The sequence below is a fragment of the Camelus bactrianus genome, chromosome 21 (genome assembly GCF_048773025.1).
Source record: "Camelus bactrianus isolate YW-2024 breed Bactrian camel chromosome 21, ASM4877302v1, whole genome shotgun sequence".
NCBI classification, from domain to species: Eukaryota; Metazoa; Chordata; class Mammalia; order Artiodactyla; family Camelidae; genus Camelus; species Camelus bactrianus.
In genome coordinates, this window is record NC_133559.1 from 22,720,045 (window position 1) to 22,738,952 (window position 18,908).

Below are 18,908 nucleotides of genomic sequence, written 5' to 3' on the forward strand. Positions count from 1 at the left end.
CCTGATGAAGCTTCTAGCCTAGAACATAGTTTTCTGAATTACTTAAAAATTCGTCCTAGGCCAAATTCAGGGAAAAAAAATCCTTACCTCTGCACTCCTACTCCTCTCATTTCTCACAAACCCCAGATGGCCCAGAAACTCTTAAGACAATAACAGAAATACCTTCTGACAAAAAGATAAGAACATAAGCAGTCCTAAAAACCATACTTCTTCCCCAGAAAACAAGTCATTAATTACCTGGAGGTTTTTTTTTTAAGTTCAAATTTAAAACTGACAGTATTCTACAATAAAGAAATTTACAGACACAACATGTAAAATGATTATAACTCAATAAAAATGTTTAAAAAAAGAAGTTATAAAGGAGAAAAAAAAGAATTTACAATAAAGAATATTAAAAGGTACTCCAAATTTGGATCAGCACTGACTGTCATTATAAACTGAAGTTTGGTAGAAACAATCCTTATACCTTACTACTACCAAACAATGAGTATTTAATTTGAACACTTTCAAACTATGGCCAAAGTGACACTGGAACGTAGTATCTACATTAAGTTAAAAATAAAAAATATTTAGAGAAGACAGTAATAGGACTACAAAGTATCAAAAACTCAAAGGAATTAATTCTTTCAGCTGTCTCAAAAGTAAAGTGCTTTCTGAAACTTTTCCCAAAGTTTCAACAGATCCTGAAGGGACAATGAAACAGCAGAACTCAACGCCCAAAATGTCTTCGTTCAAATCTTAGTTCTGTCATTTATTAATACTATGTTCATCTTGAACAAGTCACAAAAGCTCTCTCCACCTCAATCCCTCATCTGTAGAATGGGATTAATAGCAATGACTAATTGATAGGGATGATATAAATATTAAATGAGTTACTGAAGTACTTAAAATGTCATGTAAAATACTTATAAAGGTATCTGAAAAAAAGTAGTCAAAACCTACATTAGCAGCAGCAAAAAATGCCACAATACATAACCATTTTCTTCTTATAAATTTACTAAAGCCTGGTGTAATTCTATTTCAAGAATTTGAGAAAATGTAAGCAAAAATGTTAAAACAATCTCTAAACTACAGATGGAATGTATAATAATTTAAACATAACAATCTAGGTACACAAAATTCAAACCAAGAATTCAACAAAATAGCCATTGCTACTAAGTATTCAATAAGTTTAAACAATGCAGTTTCAAGCCATTCCTCTCTGGTGGCCAGTGAATATTTAATTTAAGAAAAAATGCACAGTGTGACATTATTGCTATGTGTAAGAAAAGTTCTCTCCTTTCCATCACTTGCTGTTGTTAACCTAGGACCATCTGGTATTCATGAGAATGAACTTCACTATAAGATACTGATTGCCATACTTGGTCTATTCTCTAATAGTTGAGTTATTGTCAAAGTAAATAAATGCTGCCACCTTGTGGGCTTATGAGTATGGTATTAAACAACCCAAAATGATCCCCAGGCCTTTAAAGAAAGATAAATTTTAAAAACAAAAGTTTCTGGTTCCACTTTTCCTCTCAGTGAGATTTTCATTGCAATAAATGATCAACACTAGACACATTTCATGCAATTTTACAGTAAGAATAATTTTTTCGATCAGGTAATGAAATAGCGCACCAAATTCAAAATTATTTGTCCTCTCTTAACATGTCTTTCTCTCTCTTCCCAAAAGAAATTCATTAAATGTCCTAATTTGAGAGGAATTAACAACCTTTAAAATGAATTTATTATCAACAATGTGTCTGAATGTGAGAATTAGAAAAAGTAAAAAAGTCACAAGGGTTGTGAAAGTTTGAAAGTCCCTTCAATAACAGTGGCCACTACGTTCCTTTGCTGTTAACTACTATTGTCTTCACCAGCTCTGTCTGATAAACTTTGAAAACTGATAACTTTGAAAATTTTCCTTCAGAAATGTCAATTCATGTAAACAAGAGAAAAGAATGAATGTTAACATGCAAGATGAAACAACAAAAGGCACCTTTAAATTTTTTATTTTGCTTTAAATATTTTAATATAACTAGTCTCATTTTCAGTAAGTGATATTTCCAAACTGAAATATTAAGTCTTCCTATGACAGTAAACTTCTGCCTCAGAATGCAGTGCTCTGATATAAATATCTTTGCATGACCAAAGTTTATTTATTTAAAAAAAAAAACAAACAAAATTAAATCAAGCTAAAATGGCTTTCAGGAATGATGAAAAAAGAGCTCTTACCCTTTTTGAATACCTAGAGATGTACAACCCATTCTACATTTCCTAGACAGAAATACTGCTTTTGGAATGTGAAGTTAAGAAGGAAATTTTGTTCAATTTTGGGGTTTTTTGTTCATTTTTTAATGGAGAAGAAAATACAATACAGGATGGATTCATGGTTGTGAGGGACATTAACCAGTATTATAAGAAGAGTTCTAATTTGTATTACATCTTAGTTGGGTAGAGCCATATAATTACAGGTAAATATATACACAGCAGGTCAATATTATTTCTTCTATAAAGGCACTGAAATACAATTGAGAGCTCCCCTGAATCCAGGCATCAAATCTGGCCTGTCTGTGGTTATGTTCCTAGCCTAGCTGACACTAACCAGCTGGTCAATGAATTTTTGTCAAATAATTACTCATTTAATTCATCAGTTAAACTTTAATCACTCCACTGCATAATTAAAAAAACTTACATTGCCAACATTATAGAAAAATAAATAAATATATGATTTCTGTCTTTGTAATCAAGTTAACCAAGATTGAGCATAATTAAAGATTTAATGCAATAGTCTCTTCAGCTAATGGCTTGAATTTCAAGATCAATATTCATATACATAAATAAAAATCTTAGTTATGCAAATGGAAAAGCACATGCACTTTTAGTAATTTTAAACAAGTTAAAACTTGCCAAATTCCTGATCTGCATCAAAAACATCTTCTTAAAGGCTTCTTTCACTCTATCTAGAAAATCTGAACACACAGACTGGTAATTGATAACACCAATGGACTACTGCTAATTGTGTTATATGTGATACATGATACAGCCCAGTGGTTTTACAATGTCCATAAGTTAAGACATAGAGTTTCATAAGAATGCAGGGCTGAAACGACATAGTACCTGAGATTTGCTTGAAAATACTTATGCAAAGAAAAGTAAGAGTGAAGAGTATACATACACCAAGTATACCAAAATCTGGACTCCTGCGGAGTCTGGGAGATAGTTGTTTAACAGATTATTTTTCTATTTTCTCTATTTTTAGGTATATTAGAAACTTCTATTAAAATTTTTAAGCAATGGTCAAGATGATGAAGATACAAATAATATAAATTAATCATAGAAAGATACTTAGAAAATCTCAATATTTGGGAACTAATTAGATAAGTCTCAATAATCCATGAGCCAAAATAAAATCAGATTTAAAATTTAAAAGTTTCCTAAACTGAATGAAAATGGAAAGATACCATATCTTTGACACAATAACAATGAATAGTCTAAAAATAAAATTGCCAAAATAATCTCACTAGCAGCATCAAAAAAATATTTAGGAATTAACTTAACCAAGAAGGTAATTTGTACAATGAGATGTACAAAACACTGCTGAAATAAACTAAAGAAGACATGAATAAGTGGAAACACATCCCAAGTTCATGGATTGGAAGGCTGGGTACTGTTAAGATGTCAGACTTCCCAAAGTGATATACAGACTTAATATAATCCCTATCAAAATTCCAATGGCTTCTTTTTAAATAGAAAAACCCATGCTAAAATTCACATGGAATTCCAAGGGACCTGAAATAGCCAAAATAATTTTGAAAAAGAAGAACAGAGCTGGAGAACTCACATTTCCCGATTTCCAAACTTACTACAAAGCCACAGTAATCATAAAACACTGATAAAAACAGACATATAGACCAATGGAATAGAAGAGAGAACACAGAATTAAATTCTTGCATATACAGTCAAATGATTTTTGACAAGATGGCTAAGACTATTCAATGGGGAAAGGACAGGATTTTCAACAAATGGTTCTGAGAAAACTACATAACCACATGCAAATGAATGAAGTTAGACCCTTACCTAAAACCATATGCAAAAATTAACGCAAAATGGATTAGAAAACGAAAACTATCGAACTCTTTTCGCAACTTTGGATTTGACAATCATTTCTTAGATATGGCACCATAGGTACAAGCAACAACAACAAAATAGACAAATTAGACTTCATAAAAATGTGAAATTGTGCATCAATAGACAATATCAACAGAGTAAAAAGGCAACCCAAAGAATGAGAGAAAATATTTACAAATTTGATAATGGAATAATAATCAGAATATACAGAAAAGTCCCTAAACTCGACAACCAAAAAACAAACTTAATTTAAAAAAGGGCAAAGGATTCAGGCAGACACTTTCACAAAGAAGACATACAAATGTCCTAAACACATGAAAAAGACACTCAATATTACTAATCATCAGGGAAATTCAAATCAAATCTAAGCAATGCCACCTCATACCCAATACAATGGGTATTAAAAAAAAACCCAGAAAATAACAAGCACTGGCAAGGATGTGGAGAAACTGGCTTTGTGCACTGCTGGTAGAAACGCAAAATGATATATAGCCCCTGTAGAAAACAGCACTGTGGTTCCTCTAAAAATTAAAAACACAATTACCATATGATCCTGTAATTCCATTTCTGGGTATATACCCAAAAGAACTGCAAGCAAGGTCTCAAAGAGTTATTTTTACACCCATGTTCATAGCAGCATTATTCACAATAGCTAAAACATGGAAGCAACACAAGTATCCACTGAGAGACGGCAGATGACCAAAATGTAGTACATACATATAATGGAATGTTAAGATGGTATACTTTATGTTACGTATATTTTACCACAATAAAACAATTTTTGGAAAAAATAAAAGATACCACATCAAAATCTGTGGGATGTAGTTAATGCAGTGCTTGGAGGGAAATTTATAACACAAGTTATGTATATTAGAAAAGAAATAAGGTTTCAACTCAATCACTTCAGTTTCTACTTAAGAAACTAGAAAGTTAAGAACAAATTAAACCTAAAGAAAGCAGAAAATGGGAAACAATAAAGTTAAGAGTAGAAATCAATGAAACAGAGAACAGAAAAATACAGAATATTAATAAACCAGGAGCTGGCTCTTTGAGAAGACAAATAAAGTTGAAAACTTCTAAGCCAGACTATTAAAAAAATAAATAAATAAAGGGAAACAAATTTTGAAAATCAGGGATGAGAAAGGGAATACCATTATAGAATCTAAAGATATTAAAAAGATAATAAAGGAATATTATGAGCACTTGTATGTCAAAATTTCAACAACTTAGATGAAATGGACAAATTCCTTGAAAGACACAAAATAAAAATAATGCTCAATCAAGAAGAAATGGATAACCTGATTAGCCCTACATCTCTTTTAAAAATTGCATTTGTATTTAAAAATCTTCCCTCAAAGAAAACTCAAGACCAAGTTGAGTTCACTAGAAAATTGTACAAAATGTGTAAGGAAGAAATAATGACAGTTCTTTATAAACTCTTCCAGAAAATTGAAGGGGAGAGAGCACTTATGAAGAGAGCACACCTGGTCATCAAAACTAGACAAAAACGTAACAAGAAAACAAACTTCAACCCAATGAGGTGGATACTATTAATCATTCTATTTTAGAGATAAATTGAGGACTAAAGAGATTTAGAAACTTTCCTATAACTAAAGAGCTAAAAATTGGCAGGCAATCTGGATTTCAGAACACAGGCTCTTAACTATAACACTATAACTGCTTCTCCAATTCAATTAAATTTGAGATACTCATACAAAAGAAAACAGTAAAGAGCGCTGCCCAATACTTACCTGGAAACTATGCTGGAGCCATTATAGAGATCACTAGCATATGACAATGTAGCCAAAGGTCGTACTGAATTATAGCGAGTGAACTTGGATAAGCATTCCTGAAATTCATCCAACTGGCTTGCAGTTCGACTGTCATCTAGATGAAGGAAATAAAACAAAAATGAATTGAACTGCAACATAAGTCAAAGAGCAATATCCACAGGTTAAAAATTATATTCTAAATACAAACAACAATTCTTAAAGAGTATTTATCAGGGAGGGTATATACAGCTAAGTGGTAAAGTGCATGCTTAGCCTGCACAGGTCCTGGGTTCAATCCCCAGTAACTCCATTAAAAAACAATAAATAAATAATCAAACAAGCATTACCTCCTCCTCTCCAAAAAATAAAATAAAGTAAAAAAAATTTTAAAGTGTATTTAGAGAAGACTAGAATGCATTAATCAGCTGATGTTTTAGCTTTAATAAAAATTTCTTTGTGGTTCTTGAAAAACAACATCTCTTTCATCACCAATAAGAACACAGTGTGAATTTTCTCTTTTAAGCAATTATTCTCAGAAAAATAGGAATGAAAAAAATACCTTGATCAAGGAAAGTTAACTTATTTATTAAAACAAAGATCCCTTATCAACAGTTTGAAAGTGAAAGTAGAGAAAGGGGTACATATATTGGATAGGGTTATTTGTTAGCTTGAAGGAACATGTTTACAGGGATACATCTTCATGCTCATGTTTACTTACTGTCAAAACATAAGTTATAATACTATAAATTAAAAATTGATTTTTAAGTAAAAAGAAAGTAAAACATTCATTCACATAAAACTTTGAAGTGCTTCAAATCCAATTATGGGATGGAGTAGAAATCTACAATGTGTGAATTATTAATTCTCAAAATCAAACTTAAAATAGGTTAACTAAAATGTCTTGGTGGAATATGGAAAACAATAATTCCATCCAACAGCACATTTTACAAATACTTGGAATAAAGTCCATTTCAGTGAACTATTCATAACCAAATGATGTAGAAAATAAATCATAAAATTTCCTTATAAAAGACCTATAGAGTTAATCTATTCTTCAATCTAGAAACAGGCCTACAGTGAAAGCATGAATAAAAACACCATTGTTTTTCAAAACTGCTTAAATTTTGGACTTTTATTTCCCTTTCCAAAGAAAGAAAAGTAAAGGACACAATTACTATAGTTAGCTTCCTATATTGAAACTTGAAGTAAGCCGATTACAACACTATTTTTATACCTTCTTCCTTATTCTTAGTTCATTACATATATACATGTACACAACTTTTTTAATGTAAACTTTTGTGATTTCCCTTCTTACCTGTCCTCTGAAAACAACAGTAAGCATAAAAAAATTAAGGTATAAGAATCACTAAGTCAAAAGTTACTATACTATATGATATATAATAAATAATTTATTTATCTGGAGATATATGGCTATCTTGAAGATAACTGTTGACATGAAGAAATTTACCTAAAAATTATTAGAAAGAAAAACAATTATTTGAGGAAGCTAAGCCTCTGTCCCTAATACTTTACATTTTAAAGATTTAAGCACTACTTAACGTCGTCATCTAACAACCTATGGTAATGTAGTGCTTCTATCCTAAAAAGAGCAAAGGGAACAAACCCAATAAGCATGCAAGACTATAATGTTATTGAAATAAAGCTCTTGTTCCACAAAAATTGTTTTCAGAAAATTCAACAAATTATAAATAAAAATGGGTTACAACTGTACTGCAAAGTCGTTTGGATACAACATTTAATTAGTTCTTTTTATATATAACCCTATTACTGTGAGCTACTTAATGTAATAAATACTGAAAAGAATCCTTTTAAATACCTTAGACATACATTTAAAATTGTTTTAATGTTAATCTATTCTTTTACATTTTAACATCAGTCGCTAAGTACATAAAATTCACAAGTATTCAAGAATGTGCATTCTGTAGACCACAATCCTTTTCTAGGATAGCTGAACTTCTAGCCATCATACCCACTCACTTAACACCTATTTTCAACAGAAGTTATAAAAATAACACTAAAAATAGTTATTTCAGTATCTGAAAGTATACAGATTGATTTCACCTATTTGGAGGTGAAAAGGTAGGATTTTATTTGCTTGGTTGGTTTATGACAAACACCCATACATGTCTGTTAGCATATCACCTCTACTATTCTAACTACAGATTAGTTTGTAAAAGTGTGTTCAGTGTCTTTTCTCTCTTCTATTGCTTTATAATTTAGCTTCTCTTTCAGTTACAAAGAGTTGAAGGTATTAATTTCTTAATCTTCACCTCTCATCTTCACAGATGAAAATAAAATTTGGGGATTGGGAGTGGATTCTCATTTGAAAATATTTAAAAGGACAATCAAATTCTTAGGTATCCCATTTGAAAGAAGTTTAAATTTCCTCTCTACAGGCAAAGAAACTAGGAGGAACTTCATATTCAGCAATATGATTGGTGCAGTCAATGTGCAAATTTGATTAAGTTAAATTTGAGATTCCTAAAAACTAAAGACAATGAGTTTTATGTACAATACAGACATGTCTACAAAAATAAAAACTGAATCTTCCTCCTGGTTTTAACTTATTATTTTACCTTCCTATAAGGTATATTCCCAATGTAAATTAAATTGGTTTGTGATTACCTTTACCATCCCACAGCATATCTACGCTGCTAGTTACTTCAAAATTATTAATCAATAGCCTACTCCAATCTCTCCCATCTCACTTTCTCTCTCTCTTTTTTTTAAATGTCTGCCATTTGCCTGTGGTTGTATTTGAACGTTAGCTGGCAAATAACTTCTGAAAAGGTTAACATGAACCCTCTGTCAATCAGAATGTTGGTCTCAGGCCACTTTCAACTCAACAGCTTCCTACTGTAGTTTATAGAATATTACAGAAGTTCAGTAAGGGGCTCAAGCCTCAGGCAAAACAATGAAAGCTTGCCATCTGTATCAAAACTGTTGACCATTAATTTCAAACGCACTTATAAACAAAGCTTGGTTTCCTCCTAGTCTTCATAGGAAAAATGCTATGTATTTTTTTCCTCCACCTCCAATCTTGAAGCAAACTTGTCGAAAGGTTCTAAGCAATATGTAGGTTATAATACAAAGATGCCTATTTAAGAGAAAACCAAGGCCAAATTTTTAACAATAAAATATCAGACTTTTTTCCCCTTGGTGGTGAGCAGCTATACTACGAATGACTTCAATTAACTGAGAACCTAACTTATACCAAGCATTATATTCTATATGTATCATCTATAAACCTTAAAAAAAAACCCAACTTGTAGGGTTGGTATAAATGTCCCCATATCGGTGAGCAAAGACACCAAGAGAGACTAAAGATCAGAGAACTAACAAAAAGGGCACAAAGCTACATTACTTTTCTATAGCAATAAAAATACTCTATGCCATCACGTACACTTCTTTGCATAAGTTATTTCCTCTATTTTGAATATGTTTCTAATTACCCTTTTAAGTTAATTACTACTAGCCTTGACTAAATACAACTTCTCTAAAAATCCCTATAGTGATCATTCTCTTCCATTTCCCCATTTTCACCTTGGCGTGGCTTTCTTACTCCCAGTTTAGTAGATACTCCTATTTCTTAATGCTCTTTGCATATTTATATAACACATCATATCACATAGAATTATTTACCTGTTGCCCTCCCCCATTAAATTTACAATACTCCCTGACAATAAGAACCAGTTCTTTCATCTTTTTTTCTTAGCACAGAGGACAGGCAACCGAATGGAACTTATTTTTGCTAGCTACATATTCATGGCTGATTTGTTTTTAACTTTCTACAGCTCACTATATAAAGATCAAAAAATTCCCAAATGGAGAAAGGTAACAAAATAGCTATGAACAGCAATGTTCTCCAAGAGAACTAAGAACCTCCACAGTGTTCTGGCAGACTATGTCAAAAATACACACTTTTGCCTTGTGAATAGGACTTCCCATAAATCTGCAAGAAGAAGCTGATATGGATCTGAAATACAAATTTGAAATATTTTAAGAAGTCCTGAATATGTACCTGAGATACGAGACATCCTTGTAGAAAAGTAACATTGCTCTAAGTCCTCAAAATGAGCAGTGAGTCGTTTTCGTCTTGATGCTAATGTGCTGTTATACCAGGGCTGTTTCTTTGTCTAAGGTGATAAAAAGAAAAGGCATTTGTAATTCAGAACAAATCATACTATTTTTCTGCAAAGAATATCCAAATGCTTGCATATTTAATTTCAAAAGTTCACATGAAAATAACTACAAATGGTAGAAAAACTTTAGACCATATTTTCCAATTTTTACTTTAACAGGGAAAATTGGCCAATTTTACAAGAATAAAATGAGAAGCTTCTTTCAACTCTCCAAATTAAATGAAGATAGAATCCACTATAAGTGTCACTGTAAAACATAGAATTTTGAGAATTGTAATAGGCAGAAATTGTTAGAAAACAATTACCAAAAGAAAACTATTTTTCTTTTGATGATGATCCCTATATTATAGCCCTATACATTTTGAATAATAGGAACAAGTGCTTGGTTGTACAGAATAGGTATTTAAATTAACACTAATTATTATATTAAGGGGCAGTTAATTTGTTTATACTTAATAGTCTGACATATACATTAGAAGACCAGAATAACTGACATATATATATATATATATATATATATATATATATATATATATATATTTAGACACAGACAACAAATCCAAAATATACTGTATATAAATCCTACAAAAAAACAAGTCTATGATGCTAAATATATAATATTACCAACACCATGTTAACTAAAAGTGTATGACAATTCTTCCACTAATGGTTATTATTACCTATCTACTATGCTTGAGGCGCATTAACAGATACAGAGATAAGACACACAATGAGATCCTGAGATGACACAAGTTCATCAAAAACCGTATCACAGCTGCAAATTTATTAAGTAAGAAATATTAAGTTACTACCATGAACAAAACACTTATCTAAAGTGAATTCCTGCTGAAAGTAGGTAAGTAAAGTCGTATTTTAAAGCAGTACCTGTATCACAAGAAAAAAAGACAAATTCCAAAGACATAAGAGACAATTAAACAGGAAGCTGAACTCAGAGGTGATGGTAAACAAAATATAACAGTGCAGAAGAGGGGAAAAAGAGGAAGGGGCCAATCTAATCTGGGGACAAATACTGCAAAAGAACAAGTACCAGATTTGAAGAATAAAGAGAGAATTTGCAAACTGGAAGATAAATCTGAAAGAATTACCCAAAATGAAGGATAAAAGTCAAGAAGGCAGAAAATATGAAAGGGAAAAAAATACATAAAAGGCAGAATAATATGATTTAAAATATGAGCACCCGGAGATCTAGAAATGAGTAACAGACAGAAGAAGAAATATTTGAAGAGTTGACATTGACAATTTTCCAAGAACTGAAAAGAGATATGAAGACAGACACAGAAATTATTCCTAACAGGTAGGATAATTTAAAAGAAATCCACAATTAGATAAACTAAAGCAAACCTGTGTTTTTGTCAAAAACAGAAAGATTTTTAAAAAAATCAGACAAACAGAAAAGATAATCCTCCTAACAGGAACAACAATTAAACAGACAAAATACTTCTCAAAAGCATTATGGAAGCTAGAACACAGTAAACTTTAGTTATCCCTAAAAAGTAGAAAGAAAATAACCTCAGCCTAATATTAAGAAACTATTCCGCAACAACATAAGCAAAATATTTTTTCATGTGCATGAAAACAAAGATTATCACCAATAAGCCATTTCTTTAAAAATTTCTGGAAGTGTGTACTTGAAAAGTTCAATAACACAAACTAGAAGGTCTGAGATGCAAGGAAACTCGTAACCATGTAAGAGATTTAAAATAGTTTATATACAATAATTACAATATCTAATTTATGGGCTTTAAGAATAAGACAGAATAAATGCACCAAAAAAAGCATGCAAGTCAGAAGAGAGGGCCCAGGTAACTTTTACTTGAAAATTCTACCAAATATTCAAGGAAGATATATCAATCTTACACAATCTCTTTCAGAAAACACTTTCCAATTTGTCTTATGAGGCCAGTATAACTCTAATACCCAAACCCAACAAGGACACCTGGGGAAGGTAAGGAAAGAAGGAGGGGAGTAAGAGCCTTCATGAAAATAAGCACCCACAGCAAAACAACAGCACATCAATTCCAACAACATGTAAAAAGAACAACTCATCATGACCAAACAGAATTTAGCCCAAGAATACAGGGTTGTTTTCATATTAGAAAAATCAATCAACACAGTTCACCAAGTGTGCATAATAAAGACGAATAACCATATAATAATTTCAAGAGATGCACAAAAAGTATCTGACAAAATTGAATACCTATACATGCTAAAATTTCTCAACAAATTAGGAATAGAAGGATACTTCTTCAACTTGATAAAAGGCATCTACCAAAATGTAGGGCTAACCTATTAGTTGAAGTGTAAGGAGAAGGTAAAAGAGGAAAAGGAAGAGAAGGGAGATGGGGAAAAGGAGAGGACGGGAGGGGAGAAGAGGTGAGAGGAGGGGAGCAGACGAGAACACACAAAGATTAGAAAAGAATAGGTAAAAATGTCTTTTTGCTGATCACATAATTTTTACGTATAAATTCACGAGAAATTTATAAAACTACTAGAATTAATAAATAAATTTAGCAAACTAAGAAACAAGGTTAACATACAAAAATCAACTGTATGTTTATATAGTCACAACAGGCAGAAAATAAAATTTTATACCAACTGTATCAATAGTAAGATAGCATCAAAAAAGAATTAGAAATTAATCTAACAAAAGCATGGAAGACCCTATATTACAAATGTAAACACTTAGAAGAGAAATCTTTAAAAGACCAAAATAAATGGAAAGATACACCATATTCATAGACTGGAAGGCTCAATATTGTTAATGTGTTACCATTAGAGGAACTGGGTAAAAGGTACATGGGGTCTCTCTGTATTATTTCTTACAACTGCCATGTGAATCTACAATTATCTCAAAATGTAAAAGTTTATTTTTACAACTCTAAAAAATACTTAGGAATAAACTTATGAAGAAATAAATAAAACCTAGACTCAACTCAGTATCATAAACATATTAATTCCCTTTCAGGTAGTTTGTAAGTTAAAGGCAGTTCTAATAAAGATAACAAGAAGCTTTTTTTTAATGTAGCTAGAGAAATTAATCCTAAAGTTCACATTAAAAAAACAAACTGAATATGTGGAATCTAAAATATGATACAAATGAACTTATTTACAAAGCAGAAACAGACTCGTTGACATAAAAAACAAACTTATGGTTACCATGAGGGAAAGGGGGTGAGAAGGGATAAACTGAGAGTTTGAGATTTGCAGAACTAACTACTATATACAAAATAAACAACAAAGTCCTACTGTATAACAGAAGGAACTACTTTCAACACCCTGTAATAAACCATAATGGAAAAGAATACGAAAAAGAGCATATATGTATATATATATATATATATATATATATGCAGCACTGTGCTGTACACCAGAAACTAACACAACATTGTAAATCAACTATATTTCAATTAAAAAAAAAAAGAATATTCTGTAAAACAGTGAAAAAGAAAAGCTAGGGTTTGGGCAATTAATCCTATCAGACATTAAAACATCCCATAAAGAGGTGACAGTGATAGATGAAGAGAGAAACACACCAGTATGTAGAAGAGAAAGACCAGAAATAAATCCATATTCAAACAGAATTCTTGGTATGAGAAAGCCTGCATCTCACAACACTCGATCAAAGGTAAGATTTTTAAACATACGGCAGGGACAAGTAACTAGACATTTGGATAAAAAGAAAATTAGATCCATACTTCAAAACATGCACAACAATAAACTCTGAACAAAACAGGAATCTAAATGTAAACAATGGAATGAGACCAAGTATCTTCAGAAAGCACGGATAAACTTCTCTGCTCCCTAGTTACAGGCAGACATTTTGAACTATGACTCAAGACCCAGAGGTAATAAAAGACTGATAACTTCAACAAAATCAAAAACTTTTGACAATTAAAATAAATGGAAGAAAATACAGGCAACATTTATCACAGATAAAGAGCTAATACTCCTAAATATACCAAGTTTTTAAAATTGAACAAAAGAAATCAAAAACTTTATAGAAAAAAAGGCCAGGAATATAAATATATAATCCACTAAAAAGTATATTAATGTACCAGTAATCATACAAAAGATGTTTGTTCACTCTCACTCATAATTGAAGAAACAGAAAACCATTAGAAGATACACTTCTCACTTGACGGACTGGTAAAAATTTTAAAGTATAACTCATTCTGCTAGAGAGGCTCTGAGAAAGACTCTAGGAAAATAGGCACATTCATATATTGCTGGTAAAAATGCAAACTGATACAATCCTTTTGGGGAGGAAGACGATTTGGCAACTATACCAGTCTGTCTGTCTATCTAGCTGTCCATCCATCCACCCATATAGATATCTGACCCAGCAATCTCACTTCTAGGAAATTACACTGAGAAGATACACCTCCTACAATATGCAAATACATACGCACAAGTTAATCACTGCAGCACTGCTTGTATTTTCAAAATAATGGAAACTACCTACTGTTTTTAAAAATTTTATTTTTGTACAATTAATTTTATTTATTTATTTTGGAGGGGGTAATTAATCAGGTTTATTTATTTCTTTCTTTTTTAATGCAGGTGCTGGGGATTGATCCCAGGACCTCGTACGTGGTAAATACTCACTCTACCACTGAGCTATATACCCTCCCCTCCAGAAACTACCTACCTTTATGTAACAAACTGATTAAATTAATTACAGCACAGCCACATAAGAGTCCTATGCAGGTATAAAAAGCAATGTGGAAGATTTCTATGCACTTCTGTGGATCTGTTTTCATGATAAACTGTCAAATTAAAAAATAAACAAAGTACAGTAGAGAATCACTAGAAAGCTACACTTTGCATAAGAAAAGAGAAATAAGAGAATACGCATATGTATCCTGTAATCCTGACTAATAAAACTGGTTACTTACGGGGGTAAAAAACAACGTGGTGGGAAAAAGTAGAGGGTATGGGAATTGTTAGAAGGGCTGGAGGGGTGGTATTTATTGAGTTTGACTCTGTATAGCTCTGACCCTTAGAATTAGGTCAATGTTCAACATATTCAAAAAAGTTTATATGTAATAAAGATGAGGGTGGATGGTAGGATACAAATTTCAGAAGCAAATGAACATGCTGTATTTCAAAGAAGTATCACAATTAATACTGATGGAAGATTAACAATCAAATCCCAGTAACCTTTGAACACATTATATGTTTACTATGTATTCTCTCAGACTAAAGACAAAAAGAAATTTAAATAAATATTCACCACTAGTTAGTAAGTTTGTTTACCTAGTAACCTTCATACTAGTTCATGTATATATTTTCTAAGACTATGACATTAAGTAAAACATCTTTTGATAATGAGAGCTAGGTTTCTGTCAAAAATGGGAATTACAGATAAAGAGAGGGTTAAAGCTACAATGAACCCTGTGATGGTGAACTCTAACGAGAGATCGTTAGTATGAACTCTTAGCTTTTATGACAGATACAGAAATACATACAGACATGTTATATACGTATATGATTATAGAAATATTATGTATTGTACACTAAATAGCTGGTGTAATCTCAGCTAGTCTGGCTGCCCACAATGGTTATCTGCTCTTACTAACTCTTACTTACACTGTGGAATGCATTAAATAAAGAATAATAATATCCTGTAACCATGGGCCTGTGAGTTGATTCAGAACAGAATGTATCAGTCTGTCAGCATTGTTTAGAAATGATAATTGAAATTACGATTTTCACCTGGTTTCAGCGATGCCTGTAATGGCTGGTCAATGCATTTTTGCCTGTGTGACTAGCTTAAAATAAGAGATCCTACCACAAGCTAAATTTTGATTTCCCGTTACGAAGGTGCTTAAGATGCAAGCCAGTAATGGTTCTAAACCTGGAGACAAAGCAGTTCCTGGGTGACTCGGTGGTGAAAGGACAAAGAAGACGGTGCCCGAAGTCCTCATACTCCTTTCAGTGAATACCCTTCTACTTGGCCATACTGTATCCATTGCTTATAATCAAGCTGTTCCAGAAGTATATAAACTGCTTGATTCCTGTGAGTCCTTTCATTAATCAAACACTTTAGGGGATTAATATGCAATAACTAATTTAATAACTAATTAAAATGTTATCTATACACAAACTAAGTTTCCTAGCTCTGTCCACTGAAAAGGCCTATAAGCAACGATGCCCTAAAAGCAATGAGCACACTTAAAACTCAGGTCTTTGTTTTGAAATACCATTCTCCATTGAAAGAAAGCAGGGCTTCTTGGATTCACGGCTGATTCCAGGACTGAGGCTAGTTAAGTACAAGATGATGCTGGAACATCTTGTTGTCTAAGAATGTATGAAGGTACTTTAGCAATAAGAACATGAAAATCAGCTTGAAAGAGTTCCAACTAGCTAAACAGGGAACAATTTGAGTTTCAAAATGATTAACAGAAAAAAATTAAAAGTCCACACCTTCATAATCACACAAACAAACAAAGAGGAATGAGGACCAGGTCTCCCTTATAGTAGAAAATTCTAACTAACAAATGTGGAAGAAATAAGTACTTGAAAAATATCACTTGGACAACAACCAAACTAATAATTATTTCAAATAAGATTTATTAATAGATGTTCAAATGGGAGAAAATGGTAATATATCTTTATAGTGGAGAGATCAGGCAGGCACCACCTTAATCAAGTGATCAGAGTTAACATCACCAGTACTGAGTAAACAATTATCACATGAGTCCAGAAATGACAAACTAACAAGGACACAACATCAGTCCTGTGGTATTCCTGATAAAAATCAATAATCTGATTCTAGTTATAAGGAAACATCAGATAAACTCACATTGAGGAACATTCTACAAAATTAGTAACATGCTCTTCAAAAATGTCAACATCATGTAAGACTGAATAACTGTAATAGTTTAGAGGAGACTAAAGAAACATGACAACTAAATGTAACCCTGGACTCCTACTAGACAAGGAAATTTTTTTGTCTTTCGCTATAAAAGATTAGTAGCTATAAAAGATTAGTAGTAAAATGGCTAAAATTTGAACACATTATTTAATATAATATTATATTAATATTAATTTCAAGTAATTGTACTAAGGGTATATTAAAAACTCTAAAGCAAAATCAATAGGCAATTACAGAAATTCAGAGATAATAATTTTCTGGCTTCACTTACTGTTAACAGTTTTTTCAATTCAACTTCAACTATAAACATTATTATTGAGTGGTAAAATGATACATCTGATAGCTGTACCATAGATTCCATAGCTATTCTATTCTAATTGGGCATATTTATTTTTCCAGAATTTTTGCTTCTATAAATACTACTGGTATATAATCTTTAGATAGTACTTAGAATCATTTCTTATAGGAAATTCCTATGTTTGTAACTACCAAATCACACAAGCATTTGCCATATGTATATATTGCCAATAGTCTTCCCGAAAGACAACCAACTCTCTCTTTCCCTCTCACTCAGTCCCCCATTCCAACCTCAGCCCCACGTGCACATGCACACAGCAGGTAAGAGTATTTCCCATTTTGAAACATCTTTAGCCATACCTACTAGGTGACTTCTTTGGCACCTTCTCTGGTACCGTATATTACTTCATGCTGTGCTTTTAGAATTTAGGAAACTGAGCATTATTTAAGATGTGAACTAACCAGTTGAATTTTTGCTTTTTTTTTCTCATGTTCTTCACCTATTTTTCCCCGCCATTCGGAGCTTTCATCAAAAAGATGAAATTGATATAAGAAGATTTTTAAATTTTGAAACAATTAAACCATCTACCTACCATACTGACAATAATACCTCTCCCACTTTGAGTTTAAAATCTTGTTTATGCTGTTTTCTTATATACAGCCCTCTTTCTTAATTTCTATTATTATTTAAATCATTATTTAGTTGATCTGGACTCTTACAGTAAGTGATAAAATAGAATAATGCAAATAATTTCCTGGCTATCACAACATCATTTACTTAATCTTCCTTTTCACCATTGATCCACATAACCACCTTTACCATTGGGTAAACTCTTAATTACCTTTCAATTAGCTTTTAAATTTTGATTGTGCTCTTTTTGTTATAACAGTCGTAGAATACACTATAATAACTAATTGGGCAAATGCCCTCTGAAGCATTCATTCTACAAATAACCTTTCAAGTCAGTTGGTCACACTCTCTGTAAACCCTTATAAAATATTTTTGAGGGTTTTTTTAACTGGAATCACATTAAATTAAGCTATGTTTATTGGTCTTTTCTCATTCTACAACTGCTTTAATCTATTCTAATTTTTAAATTTTTCTTGAAAATTATACATTTTTTAAGACTGCCTTTGTAGCAATACGCATCAGCACTAGCTACATTATTTTCACCTATATCATAATGGCCAGTTCCAGCTGTACATTGTAACACTTTATACAGGCTCCTTGTTTCTCTCTCTGTTTATCATCTAAGTTTTTCTCAGTTTCTTGAGCTCAATGCCTAGTTCATTTATTTTATTCTTATCTAAAATGAATACATTTATTAATATAAATTTTTAGGACAATTCAGGCCATATTTCATAAATTTTGATATGCAGTATTTTCACCAGCATTATTTTTTTGAATTGTTTGTAGCAACATCTGGACCTACTCTTTGACACAAAGAAATTCAGAGGAGTCTTTAATCTCTTCCAGATTATCTATCTATCTAAATAGTTATTTATTTGAGATTCTGATTCAGAGAATGTAGACAGTACAATTTATCCTGTTTCAGAATCAATCCATTTTTCTAAATACTCCAAGATTACTATCAATAATGTATATCCTTTGATGCAATGTTTAAAGTGAGCCAAGTACCTATTAAACCAAGTTTATCTCATCTGGCC

General features: G+C 31.8%; 1 protein-coding gene across 4 annotated transcripts in view; it reads right to left on the reverse strand.

Moving 5' to 3' along the window:
• COP1 (COP1 E3 ubiquitin ligase) overlaps positions 1 to 18,908 on the reverse strand; it is a 165,225-nt gene that overhangs the window by 82,515 nt on the left and 63,802 nt on the right. For all 4 annotated transcript variants that reach the window (XM_074349831.1, XM_074349829.1, XM_074349830.1 and 1 more), the window contains 2 exons: positions 9,925 to 10,039; positions 5,862 to 5,997 (listed from right to left, as the gene is read on the reverse strand). In XM_074349831.1, the coding sequence (XP_074205932.1) occupies positions 5,862 to 5,997; positions 9,925 to 10,039 (251 nt within the window). The remainder of the gene's footprint in view (positions 1 to 5,861; positions 5,998 to 9,924; positions 10,040 to 18,908) is intronic.